Source organism: Stegostoma tigrinum, chromosome 25, assembly GCF_030684315.1.
Source record: "Stegostoma tigrinum isolate sSteTig4 chromosome 25, sSteTig4.hap1, whole genome shotgun sequence".
NCBI classification, from domain to species: domain Eukaryota; kingdom Metazoa; phylum Chordata; class Chondrichthyes; order Orectolobiformes; family Stegostomatidae; genus Stegostoma; species Stegostoma tigrinum.
In genome coordinates this window covers 22,846,601-22,863,494 of record NC_081378.1, presented here as the reverse complement: position 1 = coordinate 22,863,494, position 16,894 = coordinate 22,846,601, and the positions used below count along the sequence as shown (strand labels likewise).

General features: G+C 38.5%; 1 protein-coding gene across 6 annotated transcripts in view; it reads left to right on the top strand.

Annotated features, from left to right (window-relative positions):
* kmt2e (lysine (K)-specific methyltransferase 2E) overlaps window positions 1-16,894 on the top strand; it is an 84,210-nt gene that overhangs the window by 24,849 nt on the left and 42,467 nt on the right. For 4 of the 6 annotated variants that reach the window (XM_048553952.2, XM_048553955.2, XM_048553956.2 and 1 more), the window contains exons 3-7: window positions 9,894-10,008; window positions 12,327-12,556; window positions 13,634-13,714; window positions 13,807-13,865; window positions 15,349-15,521. In XM_048553952.2, the coding sequence (XP_048409909.1) occupies window positions 9,894-10,008; window positions 12,327-12,556; window positions 13,634-13,714; window positions 13,807-13,865; window positions 15,349-15,521 (658 nt within the window). The remainder of the gene's footprint in view (window positions 1-9,893; window positions 10,009-12,326; window positions 12,557-13,633; window positions 13,715-13,806; window positions 13,866-15,348; window positions 15,522-16,894) is intronic. The other 2 variants (XM_048553954.2, XM_048553953.2) reach the window with 1 other exon arrangement.

Genomic DNA, 16,894 nt, shown 5'->3' with positions numbered 1-16,894 from the left:
CTGGAACACTTGAACAGTTTTCATGGCACACCAGTGTACAATGTCACTCCTGTGTTAAAAACCATTAATATAGCTTGCAAATATTTGAGATCCTTACACTGATCTCTTGGTGGCCCTAGTTGTATCTTATCAACCTGTTAAAAAATGTTCATGTCTACTCTGCTTTCTGTTAGATAACCAATCCTGTATCCTGACTAATATGTTACTTCCCATGAGCTCTATTTTGTTTAATAATTTTTGTGGCAACTTGCCAAACATCACCTTGACCAACCAGCATGATTATTATTTTAAAAATTACACCACCCTACATTCCTGTCCTCATTCTTTTTGTCCGTTTGACAAGCTTGCAAATGACATTTTGAGGCATGTAAAGTTATAAAAGTATTGGGGCCAGCCAGCAATAGTAGTTGGCAGGAATGGAGGCTGGATCAGAAGCCAGTATGTTACATAAAAACAAAAGAAACAGGAGCAGGATTAGGCCATCTGGCCTGTCAAGCCAACTCTGTCGTTCATAAGATCATGACTGATCTTTTCGTGGGCTCAGCTCTACTTACCCACCTGCTCATCATAACCCTTAATTACCTTACTGTTCAAAAATTGTATCTATCTTTTCCTTAAAAACATTCAGTGAGGTAGCCTCAACTGCTTCATTGGGCAGGGAATTCCACAGATTCACAACCCTTTTGGGTGAAGAAGTTTCTCCTGAACCCAGTTTTAAATCTGCTCCTCCTTACTTTGAGGCTGTGCCCCCTAGTTCTCGTCTCACCAGTGGAAACAACCTTCCTGGTCATATCTATTCCTTTTATAATTTCTTATGTTTCTAAGAGATCCCCCCTCATTCTTCTAAATTCAAATGAGTATTGTCCCAGTGTAAACAATCTCTCTTTATAAACCAACCCTCCCAACTCTACAATAATCCCACTGCGCCCCTTCCAGTACCAGTACATCATTTCTCAATTAAGGAGACCAAAACTGTGCTGTACTCCAGATGTGGCCTCACCAGCACCCAAGAGAGCTACAGCATGGCTGAAGAAGGGTCTGGACCAGAAACATCAACTTTCCTGCTCCTCTAATGCTGCTTGGCCTGCTGTGTTCATCCAGCTTCACACCGTGTTATCTACAGCATAGCGCCTCTGTTTTTAAACTCCAACCGTCTAGCAGTGAAGGACAATATTCCATTTGCCTTCTTAATTACCTGTTGCACCTGCTAACTACCATTTTATGATTTCTGCACAAGGACACCCAGGTCCCACTACAGAGCAGCATGCTGCAGTTTTTCACAATTTAAATAATTGTCCTGTTGTTTTGTTGCTCCAATGAAAATGAATGACCTCATATTTACCAGTATTGTACTCCATCTGCCAGACCCTTGCTCACCTGCTTAACATACCCTATCCCTCTGCAGACTTTGAGTCCTCTGCACACTTTGCTGTACAATACATCTTAGTGTTATCTGGGAACTTTGACACACCACACTTGGTCCTCAACTTCAAATCATACATTGTAAACATTTGGAGTTCTAATGCTAATCCCTGAGGCACATTACTAGCCACTGATTGCCATCCAAAAAAAATGCCCATTTATCTGTACTGTTTGTTTCCTGTTAGTTAACCAATCTTCTATCTGTTCTAACACATTACCCACAATGCAGCATATCTTTTATTTTATGCGACACCCTTTTGTGTGACACTTTGTTGAATACCTTCTGGAAATCCAGGCATGGCACATCCAGCAATTCCTCGTTGTCCACCACGCTCGTAATGTCCTTAAAAAAAATTCCAGTAAATCAGTTAAACATGACCTGTCTTTCATGAACTGGTACGGTATCTGCCGGATGGGACAATTTCTATCAGATGCCTTGCCATTTCTTCCTTAATTATAGTTTCAAGCATTTTCTCACTACAGAAGTTAAGCTCCTGGACCTATAGTCACCCACCTTTTTGTAAAACAGTGGTGTCACATTTGTTGTTTTCCAATCTGCTGGAACCACCCCAGAGTGAGCAGATTTTGGTGAATTACCTTGAATGTGTTTGATATTTTCCACCATCTCTTTTAGTACTCTTGGATGCATTCTGCCAGGAGGCTTGCCAATCTTTAACCCTAGTAGCTTGTCCAGAACTACCTCTTAAATGATAATGATCGTTTCTAGGGTCCTCAATTGTCATAACCTCCTTGTTATTAATTATTGGCATGTCGTTTGTGTCTTCCACTTTGAAGAGCGACACAATACCTGTTCAAAGCCTCAGCCATTTCCACATTTCCCATTATTAAATTCCCCTTCTCATCTTCTAAAAGACCAATATTTACCTTCACCACTCTTCCTCGTTTTATGTATTTGTAGAAACGTTTGCTTTTTTTTAATGTTCTGAGTTAGTTTACTCTCACCCATCTTACATTTGTTTATCGCGTATTTTCATGGCTTTTTGTTGACCTTTAAAGATTTCCCACTAATATTTGCCACGTTGCATGCATTAGCTTTCATTTTGATACCCTTCTTTATTTACTTAGTTATACATGGCTCAGCATTCCTTTTCTAAAGGTTTTTCCTTTTGACTGGTACGTAGTTTTGCTGAGCACTGTGAAAAATTGCTTTGAAAATGCTCCGCTGTTCCTCAGTTGTCCCACTATATAATATTTGCGCCCAGTCTATTTTACCCAACTCTTGTAGTGTCCTTTGTTTAAGCACAAGACTGGTATTGGATTTTACCTTCTCAACGGGTTTGCAGGTTTTGGATTTTATATTCTAACAATGTTGCAAGTTTTGAAGCTGTCATTTGAAATAGCTGCAATTGCAATTGATGTTTCTGATTGAAAATGTTTTCAACATTAATTATCAATGCACTACACATGCTGCAAAAATGGGAGGAAATCGCAGGCCTTATGAGGGAGGACGTTTGCAGATAAACATGGCAAGGGTGGCACGGTGGCTCAGTGGTTTGCTCTGCTGCCTCACAGCGCAGGAACCCAGGTTCAGTTTTACCCTTAGGCAACCCTCTCTCTGGAGTTTGCACATTCTCCCTGCGTCTGCGTGGGTTTCCTCTGGGTGCTCTAGTTTTCGAGGTGGGTTGGCTGTGCTAAATTGCCCATAGTGTTCAGGGATGTTAGTTTAGGTGGGTTATAGGGAGATGTGCCAGTGTGGACTTGTTGGGCTGTAGGCCTTGTTTCCACACAGTAGGGATTCTATGAAAGCTGCTAGCATGGCACCAATTAAAAAAAAAACAGCCAGTAGGATTAGAAAGATGTTAGAGGTGGTAAGAATCACGTCCCCAAGAAGTAAAAATACTCACACTAAGTTTAAAATGAAAAGAAATTCTCTTAACTTTATTTCCCTAATCTTAGCTATGTGATTTAAAGTGAGATGAATGCGGCTTGTAGGCTAATGTAATCTGCATCAGAGCACCATCTTTTGGCAATAGATGTATTGCAGTTTAGTGTAACACACCTTGTGGTTGGAGTCTACAACCTTAGAATTATGGAAATTTAACAGCCAGGACATAGGCAGCAAGGGTAAAGAGAACAGGAAGTGCATTCCATAAGTAAAACAGTTAATGTCTAGACCGATATCAATAAATTATATGTAGATATAAAGACTAAAGAGCTGTCAAAACAACATTTTCAAAATTGTTTCAAAGAACCTAGGAACTACCGATGCTGGAGTATCTGAGATAACAAGGTGTAGAGCTGGATGAACTCAGCAAGCTAAGCAGCACCAGAGGAGCAGGAAAGCTGACATTTCGGATCTGGACCCTTCAGAAATGGGGGAGAGGAAGGAATTCTGAAATAAATAGAGAGAGGGGGAGGTGAATGGAAGATAGATAAAGGAGCAGATAAGTGGAGAGGAGATGGACAGGACAAGGGAGCGGGGTTAGAGCCAGTAAAGGTGAGTGTAAGTGGGGAGTTAGGAAAGGTGTAGGTCAGTCAAGGGAAGACGGACAAGTCAAGGAGGCGGGAATGAGGCTGGTAGGTAGGGGGTGGGGGTTGAGGTGAGAGGAGCGGATAGGTGGGAGAAAAGACGAACAGGTTAAGGAGGCGGGGACGAGCTGGGCTGGTTTTGGGATGAGATCGGGGTGGGAAGGTTTTGAGGCTTGTGCAGTCCACATAGAGACCATTGTACTGCAGGGTTTCCCAAGTGAAATATGAATTGCTGGCCCTGCAACCTTCAGGTGGCATCGTTGTGGCACTGGAGGCGGCCCAGGATGAGCATATCGTCTAAGGAGTGGGAGAGGGGAGTTGAAGTAGTTCACGACTGGGCGGTGTGGTCGTTTGTCACGAACCAAGCATAGGTATTCCACAACGTGGTTTACAAGCAGCCGCTTGGCTTCCCCGATGTAGACGAGGCCACATCGGGACTAGCAGATACAATATACCATGTTAGCAGATGTACAAGTGACAAATGACGCCCAATGGTCTCAGTGTGGATTCACAAGCTTCAAAATCTTCCTTTCCCCTATCACATCCCAAAACCAGCCCAGCTTGTCCCCGCCTCCTTGACCTGCCTGCCTTTTCTCCCACCTATCTGCTCTCCTCACCTCAACCCCCATCCCCACCTCCTATCTACCACCCTCATCCCCACCTCCTTGACCTGTCCATCTTCCTTTGACTGACAAACCCCCATCCTAACTCCCCACCTACACTCACCTTTACTCTCTCCATCTCCGCTTCCTTGACCTGTCCGTTTCGTCTCCACTTAACTGCTCCTTTATCCACCTTCCATCCGCCTTCCCCCCCCCTCTTTATTTCAGAATCCCCTTCCCCTGTCCCATTTCTGAAGAAGGGTCCAGACCTGAAACATGAGCTTTTCTGCTCCTCTGGTGCTGCTTGGCCCGCTGTGTTCATCCAGCTCTACACCTTATTATCTCATTTTCAAAAGTGAAATGTTTATTTGTTAATGTTTTAATCATCATGATTTTTAATTTATACAATTACTGCATCAACCACTTTTTTGATTTGTTTTATACATTTTTTGTGTTGGAACAGAATCTTTTAAATTCATGCAGTGTTGTTACAAATGTATTAGTAAATGAAGAAAGGATTGAGGAAAAAGTTTGCACTTTAACAATGAAACAATAAATAACTGGCCTCACCAAATTGAACATTTCCTTGACCTAACTGAGCCACTCAGTAACGAGAAAACTTGACCTCTGCTGCTCATTATTAGTTATAAAACAAATTAACAAGTTTAACATTTTATTTAAAAAAATTAATCTTTAATATTTGCATTCAGAAGGTGTGTAACTTAAACATCAAATGTTCAAACTATCCTTCATTGACTGTACTGAAACAGCCCTGAAGTTCTCCAGCAAAACCTGTCCCGAGCTCAAATTTTTTGCAGCGGCCACTGTTACAGCATGTATTTCCTTTCTTACATCCTGTACTCGTTATTACAAACAGGAATTGGTGCTGTGCACCAAAGCGATGCACTTTAAATTGAGTAATAATTGTACATTTATTCATTGTCACCCCAGCAGAAGTCTTCACAGCTCAGCATGTTAAATCTTTGACTTCTGGTAGGGAAAAACTTTGGCCCTTGATGTTGCGCCAACCTGTGAAACCAATCTGAAGCCCATCTAACCTACACTATTCCATTGTCATCCATATGTTTATCCAGTGGCCATTTAAATGTCCTTGAAGTTGGCGAGTCCACTACTGTTGCAGGCAGGGCATTCCATGCCGTTACTACTCTGAGTAAAGAACCTACCTCTGATATCTGTCCTATATCTATCGCCCCCTCAATTTAAAGCTATGTCCTCTCATGCTAGCCATCAACATCCGAGGAAAAAGGCTCTCAAAGTCCAACCCATCCTCTGTTCATCTTTTATGTCTTTGTTAAGTCACCTCTTAACCATCTTCTCTCTAACAAAAACACCCTCAAGTCCCTCAGCCTTTCCTCACAAGACCTTCCCTCCATACCAGGCAACATCCTGGTAAATCTCCTCTGCACCCTTTCCAATGCTTCCACATCCTTCCTATAATGCGGCGACCAGAACTGTACGCAATATTCCAAGTGCGGCTGCACCAGTGTAATCAGATAACTCGATGACTGCCTACCAAACAAGATAGAAATGTATATTAAACAACACACCTTAAATGGGAAACTGATCAATGTGTGTTGCAGTTCAACCTTCCAGTGTTGCACAAAGTGAGACTTGTTACAGTAGCATGTTTTATACTTTGATCACTACATGTCGTTCAACTAACATAGTGGGGCTTCACTGCTTCCTGACTCTAAACTAGTATGATGTAAATATATAGTATAAAAGAGATTGATCTGAAAATAAAAAAAACTAACTTTTTTGCCTTTATTAGCATGAAGAATGTGGTCTACTCCTTTTAAGCTCTTAAAAGAGAAGAGTGGCCTAAATCTTGCAAACACCAGGAAGTAAACCTGTGAATTTGTTGTACTTGCCAAGCATAGCTTTTAAGCAATCCTATACATACGTGCATTTTGAAACAATAGAGTGCATTGTGTAGAACTGAGATTTTAATTCAGTAGAGTGTGGAATACTTGTTTTATCAATGAATGCATAACCAATAAGGAAAGGTATAAGTCTACTGATGTTGGTGCTCCTAATCTTGGGAAAGTTATTATTTTCATTCATTTAGGCTTTTAATGGTCGCCTTGCTAAGAAATCAGTATAATGTTGCAACACTTAATTCTGTGGAAGCTTGTACAGTTTTTATTTTGGGCGGAATGATTTAGCAGTGTTACAGGATGTGAGCCGAGTCACGGTGGTGACCACAGGAGATTATTGTGCTTTTTGGCAGTTGAATATAAGCAAAACGTGCTACTGTAATTTTCTACTACTTCCGTGTTGGTTGATTGCTTTTCTGCTGCTGATCTGGTAATTGTACGTCGTCTCAAACTCAAAAATTTACGGTTTTGGGGCAAGTCTGATTTAATTATGTATTCCTAACTCAATTTTTATGACTTTTTTTTAAAAAAACCTGTGATGATTCCAAAGATTTAATAGTTGACGTTCATTTACAGAATAAATTGCCGTGCAGCTAACAATTGTGTGCAGCATGTGAGAACTGTTAAAGGAACAGTACTAGTGTAAAAACAACTATATTCTTTGTTTAGTTTTATTTCTTTGTACATTCTTTCTTAAGTGACTGTACACACAGTATTTTGTTTGAAATACAATTAAATTGTCTCATTCACATCAATTTTGAGAAGTAATTTTGAGAACCAAATTTCCCTTGCATTTTTTCTGTTAATGTCTGAGCGTTATTCAATCTGTTTCATTACTTTGCGTCTTTTTAACAATGATTCTGGTAAAATATTAAAGCATGGAAATGTGATGTGATATTTTCCACCCATCATAAATCTTTCATTCATAGGTACAAGTGTTCCAATAAGATCTGTGGAAATTGTTAAGTATAAGTTGCAGAATGCAGTATATGTTAGTACATTTTAATGTCATAAAAATTGTATGTAATAATTTAATGAAGAATCTGGTTGTATAAGCTTACTTGGTAACATTAATTTTCAGAAACAGGTAGGTAAAGGCTTTCCTAATTGCTTGAAGTGTAATTGAGTAAAACAGACCATTGTAGTCCCAGACTTGATCAATCTTAGATTGTTTGCTAGGATGGAAGCAGGACCACTACAGCCTGCTTCAGTATTTCTGGTTCAGGGAAAACAAATTTACCAGAGCTCCCTTTCCTGATCCTGGAGTCTATGAACGCTGTGAGAAATGTGCATAGAATTAACAGTTTGCTAACACTTCTTCAAGACTCCCTGAAAAATAACTACTACTCAAGTGAGATGGAAGAGGGCATTGGCTTCTGTGGAATAGAATTTCAGTGGGAGGTTAATGCATTCACAGGATGGGAGAGATTGTCAGGGATGAAATTCCCCGAAACATTGATTTTTAAATTTCATTTTTTATTTCATACAATTTATTAAATGGAGAAAACTCAAGTCGGTTGATTTGATAATATTTTATCTGTGATCTTAAAATTTTCTAACTTTAAACAACTTTAAAAAAAATTAATTACCTAGCAGTTTGTGAAGTGATTTTAATGGAACAACACAAAATGGAATGTTGGAACAAGAGGCTTTTGAGCCCCATGGACCTACTCTGACAATCATTTAGGCTGTGATAGAACACTGCAAGAAGATACAGAGTGCAATGAAATATTTCAGCAATTCTCAATGCATATATTAAAACCTGAGAACCGTACAATGTAAACCTTTCTGGATTGTACCCATTAATAGTCCAGTCATCCTTAGAATATTTGCTGTTGGGGAAAGTATCCATCAGGTTACCAGGGTTTGTTTAGTACTGCATTTAGTTTGCATGAAAAGTTTGCAACAGATTCAAAACTTTGCTGTTAGCCACAGAGTTGGATTTCATGCTCTTGCTGGTGTTTGCGTGCAGATGGGCCTTTTTGGAAAGTAGCATACTTCCCCACTATATCATCAGTTTTCATGTTTGTCTGAAATCAGGATTTCACAACTTTCTTACGTACGTTCGAAGTGAATTCAAATCTTATTCGAGCCCCTACAGGCTTAGGGTTCTCACCTAACAGTCAGCTGCCATTGCCTGTGTGAGTTTTCAGTTCAAGTAGCCTGTAATGCTGCTTCTCCTGCTTGAAGTGCTATCAGCATACAGCAATAAATTATACCTTTAAACACTGTTCGCAACTGTAAGTTAATGCTGAAATGAATTCTTTTGTCATTCTTGAGCCAGAGTGGTAGAGCAGTTCCTTGGAAAGACTGTGATAATCGACACAATAATGTTTGTTTGCCTAAAAGGCAGAATAATGGCACCACAAACAAGTAATGTTTCTTAACTTTCTGGCCACTGGCAGCAATTTTTTTTTAAACGTAAACATGCTTGCCAGTGCAAACTATTATGATAATTTTCTACTTAGCTTTTTCATCCAGAACAATTTTTGATGAAAATTAATATCTCTGTGGGAACATGAGTATGCCATTCGATTTTTCAGGCCTGCTCAGCCATTTGATAAGGTCATGGTTGTATTGGTTCCAGCTCAACTGTACCTTCCTGTATACTCTCAGCTTGTAGAAAATGTCAGTTTTGTCATCATTAAAAATGTCTTTCAGCATATAAGAGTACTTTAATGAGAAATGCTAGCATGCATCCAGCGGGCAATTCTTTGTGGCAACATCACTTGCATCCCATTATGTGAATTTAAACTTGAATGCATTGAAGCTTTTGTGTAATTTACCTAGAATGAAGAAAGTGCCTATTTGCTTTGTATTCATCTATTTTTTCCAACAACCAATCCCAGAGCTTACACCATTTATCAGCAGATTTATTGAAATTAAATGAAATATGTGTTATGTAACTTCCTAGAGGTAAACTAAAATCAGTTGTGTTATTGATCATCTACGATGTTAACTCAGGTTTTTTTTCATTGGCATTGTTTTGTTATGCTTGAATTTGTTAAACTGTCATACATATGCTGCATTTTACTAACTTCTTCATTAAGAAGTATGTAGTTGTTTGATTTTTGGTTTGCTTAAACGTGGCTTGGTTTCATGGGAAGTTTTCGCACGTACTTGTTCACAATTCTCATGCACAAGTTCACAGTCTGTACTTCTATGTGTAATGTTAAAAGAAATTAGCCATTTCTGTGCTAAATTCTTAGTTTTCTTCTGCCATGCTTCCACTTTTCCTTTAGTAAGGGTGACCCAGTGGCACAGCGTGCATGCTCAGAATTGTCAACCATCATAGAATAATAGAGAAAACTAGTTCCTGAACACAGTAAACAGACAAGAAAAATCTGATTCTAATAAAATCTTTGCTTATGTCTGTGCCTTTTAAAAACTGAGCTGTATTAGTTATTTACAGTTGGAAAAGTTATATATTTCGCCAAGATCTAGATCATAATGAATAACTCAATGATTATTTTTCTTCTAGACCAGAATCTGTAGAAGCAAGCCCTGTGGTGGTAGAGAAGTCAAACAGTTTTCCGCACCAGTTATATACCAGCAGTTCTCATCATTCACACAGTTATATTGGTTTGCCTTATGCAGTAAGTTTTGAAATGAATAAGATGGCTACTTTGTTTAATTTTAAATCTGAATGAATGCTTTTTCTAATCTTAACCATCACAGTGCAAGTTATACTAATATTTCAGAAACTGGCTTCATTGCCTATCTAGCCAAATGTAAGTTACCACCATGTCATTTTGTCATGTATACAGTTCCAGTGCTTTGCTATGTCTATTAATAATATTTCAGCATTGCTTTACTGAACAAATGCATTCTGGATTAACATCTGTTGGAAAGTTTCTGTCTGTTTGTTTAGAATTATATTTCTGCCTGAACGGCCAAAGCGGTTGTGTTCTGTGTACGTTTTCTTAGATGCACAAAATCGTTTGGAAGGAGTGGTTTGTCACTTTAATGGCTAGTATTATTTCTTATGTATAGCATCCAATTCTTAGGAAAAGAGAGGGATAATGCAGCATTTGGTGTGTGCTCACCATTGAACACCCAAAAGTAAATGTACTTGATTCAAATGAGTTACTGCATGACAGTAAGCTCTTTGTTGAAGCAGGTCGTATGTTCTAGAATCCCCCTGATAAAAATGCTGCAGAGCCGAGTTCTTTAAATAGTCTTCCTGGTTTGGTTATTCTCACTGCTGTAAACTAATTTCTAAAAGAAATGAAGTTCAGCAGAAAGCCATTCTGTGGCTTTCCTGTTGGTTTATCTGCTTAAAACAGAGTAACTAAGGTGCACATCCTTACTTATGAAATTTGAGGATCTGAGCATGGTTACAGAAGGGTTCTGCAGTTGGCCTCTGTCCCTTTGTATAAAGAAAACAAAAAAAAATTAATGCAATCTCGTGACACTGCTGTAGATTAACAATCATGGACATCAGATAAGGATTCGATTATGATCTGCTTTAATTTTAATGATTTTCTTCCATATTCTTCACCTGCCCCCTACCCCCCCACTTCTTTCACATCACACTTTCTTTTCACGAACTCAATTTAGCCCTTTAACTTCAAAAAATTAATTTATCTTTACATCTATCTTAACTGGATCTTATTCATGCTCCTCACAGTGTATGCAGATTTTTTTTACTAGCATAGGAAATAAGTTTCATTATAGACTATATACAATGTATATTTGTCCAAGCTGAATTGGAGTTGAATTGCACAGGTAGTTAAAAGTAACAGCTAAGTATTAAGATATATTTTGGAGCGATTAGATCTTTTTTCAAGGCAACTAAAACCACTGATGATTTGTAGTTAATTGGACACCTTTTCAGCTGGGTTGAAAGGACACTTTTGATTGTCAGTAGCATGACTGTTTTTCAGAAATCTATAAAATAGAGGGAACCAGGGATTGAGGTACATCACTCTTTGAAATGTGCATCACATAAAGACAGGACGATTAAAAAGGCAATTTGACACACCAACCTTTATTGCTTACCTTTGAGTATAGGAGTTGAGAAGTCATGTTGGGATTGTACAAGATATTACTGAGACCTCTTGTGCAATACTATATCCTGTTCTGCTTGCCCAACTTTGGAACAACAGTATTAAGCTGGAAATGGTTCAGAAGAGAGTTACCAAGATGTTGCTGGGTATGGAAGATTTGATTTATAAAGGAAGGCTGTAGAGGCTGAGACTTTTTGACTGGAATGTGGGAGGATGAGAGGCGACCTTATGGAAGTTTATGAAGTAATGAGGGGTCTAGACAGAGTTAATGGTCATTTGTCTTTTCCCTAGGACGGGGGATTTGAAGACAAGGGGGCACATTTTTAAGGTGAGAGGGGAGAAATTTTAAAACAGACATGAAGGGCAAATGTTTTACATAGACTCTGCTTCAACTGTCTTTTGATGAATCGAACCTTCTGGCAAAGACTCAACCCTCCATTAAAAATAATTTCTTCTTGCCTTTGAAATGGGAAACCCTCTATTTTTAAACAGTGACCACTATTTCAATAGTTTCCCACCAAAGGAAATGTCTTTTTCAAATCCACATTGTCACAACCCCTTGAGATCTCTCATGCTTCAGTCAAGTCACCTCTCACTCTTTAAACATGGCAGATGCAAGCATATCATGTTAAACCCTTCTTTGTAAGACAACTGCTCATTCCAGTGTTAGATAGTAAACCTACTGTGTAAAAGGCTCCCAATGCATTTACATCCTCCTTTAACTAAGGTAACCAGTACTATGCATAGTTCTTCAGATGTGGTCTCACCAATGCCCTGTACTTCCGTAGCATAACCACTTATTTTTGTATTCAGTTCTTCTTGTTATACATAATATTCTGTTGTCATTTCTAATTACTTGGTCATTGCGTGCATTGAAATTTCACTGTTCCCTTCAACAATTTCAGGACCACAATTATGGTGCTCGTCCTCCACCAACACCTCCATCTTCTCCTCCTCCAACTGTAGTAATAGGCAAAAATGAGGTGAGCATATTCACTACTGCTAATTTTGATGAGACTTCCAGTGCCACGACAATCAGCACGTCTGAGGATGGAAGCTATGGCACAGATGTTACTAGGTGCATCTGTGGATTTACCCATGATGATGGATACATGATCTGTTGTGATAAATGCAGGTAGGAATGCAACTTTTTAACCAAATCTTTTACGTTTGTGTTCATTCACATTGCAGTATAGTTTTGTTTTTTAAAAGTTTGGTAGAGGGATCTTTCAAAGTCAGGTTTATCCACTTTCGTCATACAGATCAGACTTGGATCAGCCTTACAGTATATTAGCAGACCTCAAATGTGGCATTGGTGAGGCTGCTCCATACTGGTCTCAGCAGCCCATGTTAGGGTTTGACAACAGACTTCTTCTGTCAAAAGTACTGGAGTAAGAACAGTTGCACTTTAACCTTGCTGCCAGTGGTTAAGAATCTGTTGTTGGTGCACTTGTTTATAGAATCATGGAAGCAAGCCATTTGGCCCATTGAGTCTACACTGACCCTCCAAAGAGCATCCTACCCAGACCTACCACCCTTCCCTATTCCTGTAACCTTGCATTTCCCTGCACTCTGTGGGCAGTATGGTATGGCCAATCTACCTAACCTGGTCAAGTTTGTTCCCATAGGAATAAAAGTAACACAGGTAAAGTTTAGAAGGGCGCCCAGTACCCATGGATCTGTATTTTGAAGAGAGAGAAAAATGTTGAAAATGTAACTTTTTAAGTTTTAAAACAAATGATAAATACTTGATTAGATTGAGTTCACTTTTGTTTTTCTTCATTTATTATTATGATGAAAATCTATGTAAATTCACCCAACTTTCTTGGGCTGTCGATGAATTATGCATGAATAGTCCCTAGGAATGATGATGAGAATGATGCCGTAACAAAGTACGGAAAAGAGGTTGTGAAAGATTTTGGTTTCTATCTTTAAACCCTGAATTAATACAGCAAATGACTTAGATCTTTCATTAGGACAAAGATTGTATTTGTTGTATTGCCTTTGATTTCAAATTTAAACAGTATGCAAAGTTATCTTTTTTTTAAAGTTAAGCAAAAGGTAGTAACCAATTGATTTGCATGGCAACAGATGGAATAATCAAAAACATAGGTAGCCATTTGGATAAAATTCTTATATAATTATACAATAATGCCTACCAATTCAACAGTGAAGTTTTCAACCTAATGTGTTCCTTTGATTTTTATCTTAGTGTTTGGCAGCATATAGATTGTATGGGTATCGATAGACAGCATATTCCGGAAACTTACCTTTGTGATCGTTGTCAGCCTCGGTGAGCACAGTACATTTGAAAGAATGATTTTTTACAATGATTACGAACAACATTTTTGCAAATCTCAGACAACTGTAATGCTGTCCCTCCAGGTGCTTGGATAGAGACAGAGCTGTGTTACTACAAACAAAGAAAAGGGAAAATATGTCAGGTATGTGTGAATATATGACGAAGAGATATGTTGTAATTCACTTTTAATATTGAAGCCATGAGAACCACTTGCACACAGTTTAGAAAAAAACCACCAGTTGGAGAATTAGTTCCAACTTGTAACCTAAACCACACCACCCGCGTCTGATCATAGCTTTTATGTTTCGAACAAAGTGGTTTTGATATTACACTAATTGCTGTTAGCTCAACTGCTCAAAAACGCTTCGTACCTACATGCTGATTTTCCATGCTGCTTATGGTACTATCTGCCTTCTTACTAACTTCATGAATATCCCAGCCAGTCCTCCATTCTGTTATGTATCCCATTCTAAGTTGTGAAGATATAAAATACAAGATCACAACTTTGAAAAGTGATCATCTGGCATGGGTGCGTGCACATTTTGTGACTTCAGACCTACTATTTAAAATGTCACGTGTAATGGTATTAATTGTTTTAGTTGCTGAACCCTTGACAAAAAGCTATCAAAACTTTAACTGGTGTTGTTTTAGGAGGTACGTTTATCTTGTGTGTTTCTATCAATTAGTTTTTTTGTGAGGAACTTTCTATTTTAATCTGATTTTATACATGAAATAAGCTTCAACGTTATGAGGAGTGAAATCGTTGACTTATTTATTCTTCAGATAAACGTTTATCACTGTCAGATTAAGCATGTGCTCACTTTCTTGTGTGACTGTGTTGGATTTGCAGTTTGGATTTTTAGAAAGTATAACCTCGATTATCTAGCAATATAGAGACAGCTCGCAACTTCTTACAACCCGCTGCAAGTAATGGCAATTGGTGGATAATTGAGGACTCCAAATCACTAAATGTTTGTTGATACTTTGCTTTAGTCGTCTTCAGTGATATGTTCTTGATATAGAGTTAACATTGCAACTTTTAACTAAGCAATTGATTTGCTCACCGTCAGTCATTTCTTTACCTGTGATTTCATCAGACTGAGCTACAGATCAGGGGCAAAATAAGAACTTCAGTTGGCATACAATACAACAATTAAATGGCTTACTTTAAAATTAACAAAGACTGAAAGAACTGCAGATGCTGTAAATCAGATGCAAAAGTAGAAATTGCTGGAAAAGCTCAGCAGGTCTGGCAGTGTCTGAAGACAGAATCAGACCTGCTGAGCTTTTCCAGCAATTTCTGTTTTTGTCTTTTAAAGTTAACATACGGCTTGCATAAATAAATTCTTGCATGGAGGAACTAAGCTGACAAATGAGTAGTTGCAGCAGTAATTACGCAAACAAAACAAAGTCTATTGGCATCCTTGATTTCTGCTGGCCTCTCTTCGGCTGAGTCAATTAATGCCACTGGATAAGGCAAACAATGTGCAGGTAATTGAGCTTGTATTCTATAATTCTTTTATTGAAAGTTCTGTCTCGATTCCTTATGAAAATTATTAGGTGTAATTTGTTTCTAAAAGGTAATGATTACAGTTCTTATAAGATCTTCATTTTTGCTTAAATAGATGGAGACACTAGTGCAACAGAAAGTGGAGATGAGGTACCTGTGGAGCTATATACTGCCTTTCAGCAGACCCCTACAACGATCACATTGACTGCCACTAGGGTAACAAAGGTAAATGAGAAAAAGCGAAAGAAAAGTGGAGAAAAGGAGCAGTTTGCTACAAAATCTAGAAAGGCAAGTAGATTTGTTTTCCTCAACTGGAGAGGCTTGCACTATTTTGACAGCTAGCTCATTTTATACTGGAAATCATGAATCATTAAATACATTGCATTGACAGTAAAATAAACAGAAATTATTATAGTGTGCCATGAAGATTTTGCATTTTCTGAATTGTTTAGTTCACTATTAACAAAGTGTCAACAAATACCAACAAGTCAGCCTTCTTGATTCAGCTGCTACAATAATGTAGAAAAAATTGCTCACGTATTATTACAAGGGTAAAACTAAACCAGTCAATTGATACCAAAGTTTAAAACCTTGGCTTCTGTTCCCTTGAGTTTAGAAAGTTGATGTCAGACCTAATCAAGATGTTTTAAATGAGAGTAGAATTAAACGGCGAAGATACACAAGACATTGTCTGAACATAGTTCCCCATTGGCTAGATTCTATGTTGAAATCAGTGACAGGTCATTCAGGAACGAAAGCAGAAAACATTTTTACGTAGAAAGCGTAGTGAACATATAAAATTTTCTCCCCCAAAAGGTTGTGAATGCTGAGTTACTTAAAATATTCAAGGTTGTGATGAACATTTTTGATAGGTAAAAAGTGTCAAAAGAATCAGGTTGAATTTGGATAAATGGAGTGGAACGAAAGATCAATCATGATCTAACTGAATGGCAGCACAGGCTTAAGGAGCTGAATGACATATTTAGATTTTTATGTCCTTAATTTTCCCCTATCCATTTAGTTTCTAATTTTCACTTTTTTTTCCTTTGTCTCCTATAAATTTAAATCAGAATTATTGGGGCCAGCATGGTGGCTCATTGGTTAACACTGTTACCTCAAGTGCCAGGGACCCGGGTTCGCTTCCACCCTTTGGCATCTCTCTGCGTTTGCGTATTCTCCTGGTGTCTGTATGGTTTTCATCTGAATACTCTAGTTTCCTCCCACAGTCCAGAGGTGTGTTGATTAGGTGCATTGGCCATGCTAAATTGCCCATAGTGTCCAGGCATGCGTAGGCTAGGTGGATTAACTGTGAGAAATGCAGAATTATAGGGATAATGTAGTGGTGTGGGTCTGGTGGGCTGTTCTTAAGAGAATCGGTGTGGACTGAAAGAGCTGAATGGCGTGCTTCTGCGCTGTAGGGATTCTATGATTTCAAGTACTGTATTTCTTTTACTTGTACTTATTTTCTGTGCATCTGAGCTCCTGCAGTCTGTTTTGTAAGGAGAAGTAACTTTTGAGATGTTATAATGCAGTTAAATGTCTGCAGTGAAGGATATTTTGTACAGCTGAATTTGTGCAAGAAAACCATAAGCAAGAGTGCTATTTCTGTATATTCTGCGCACGTATTGTTTGCATTGCAATTACATCGAAATAATTCATGG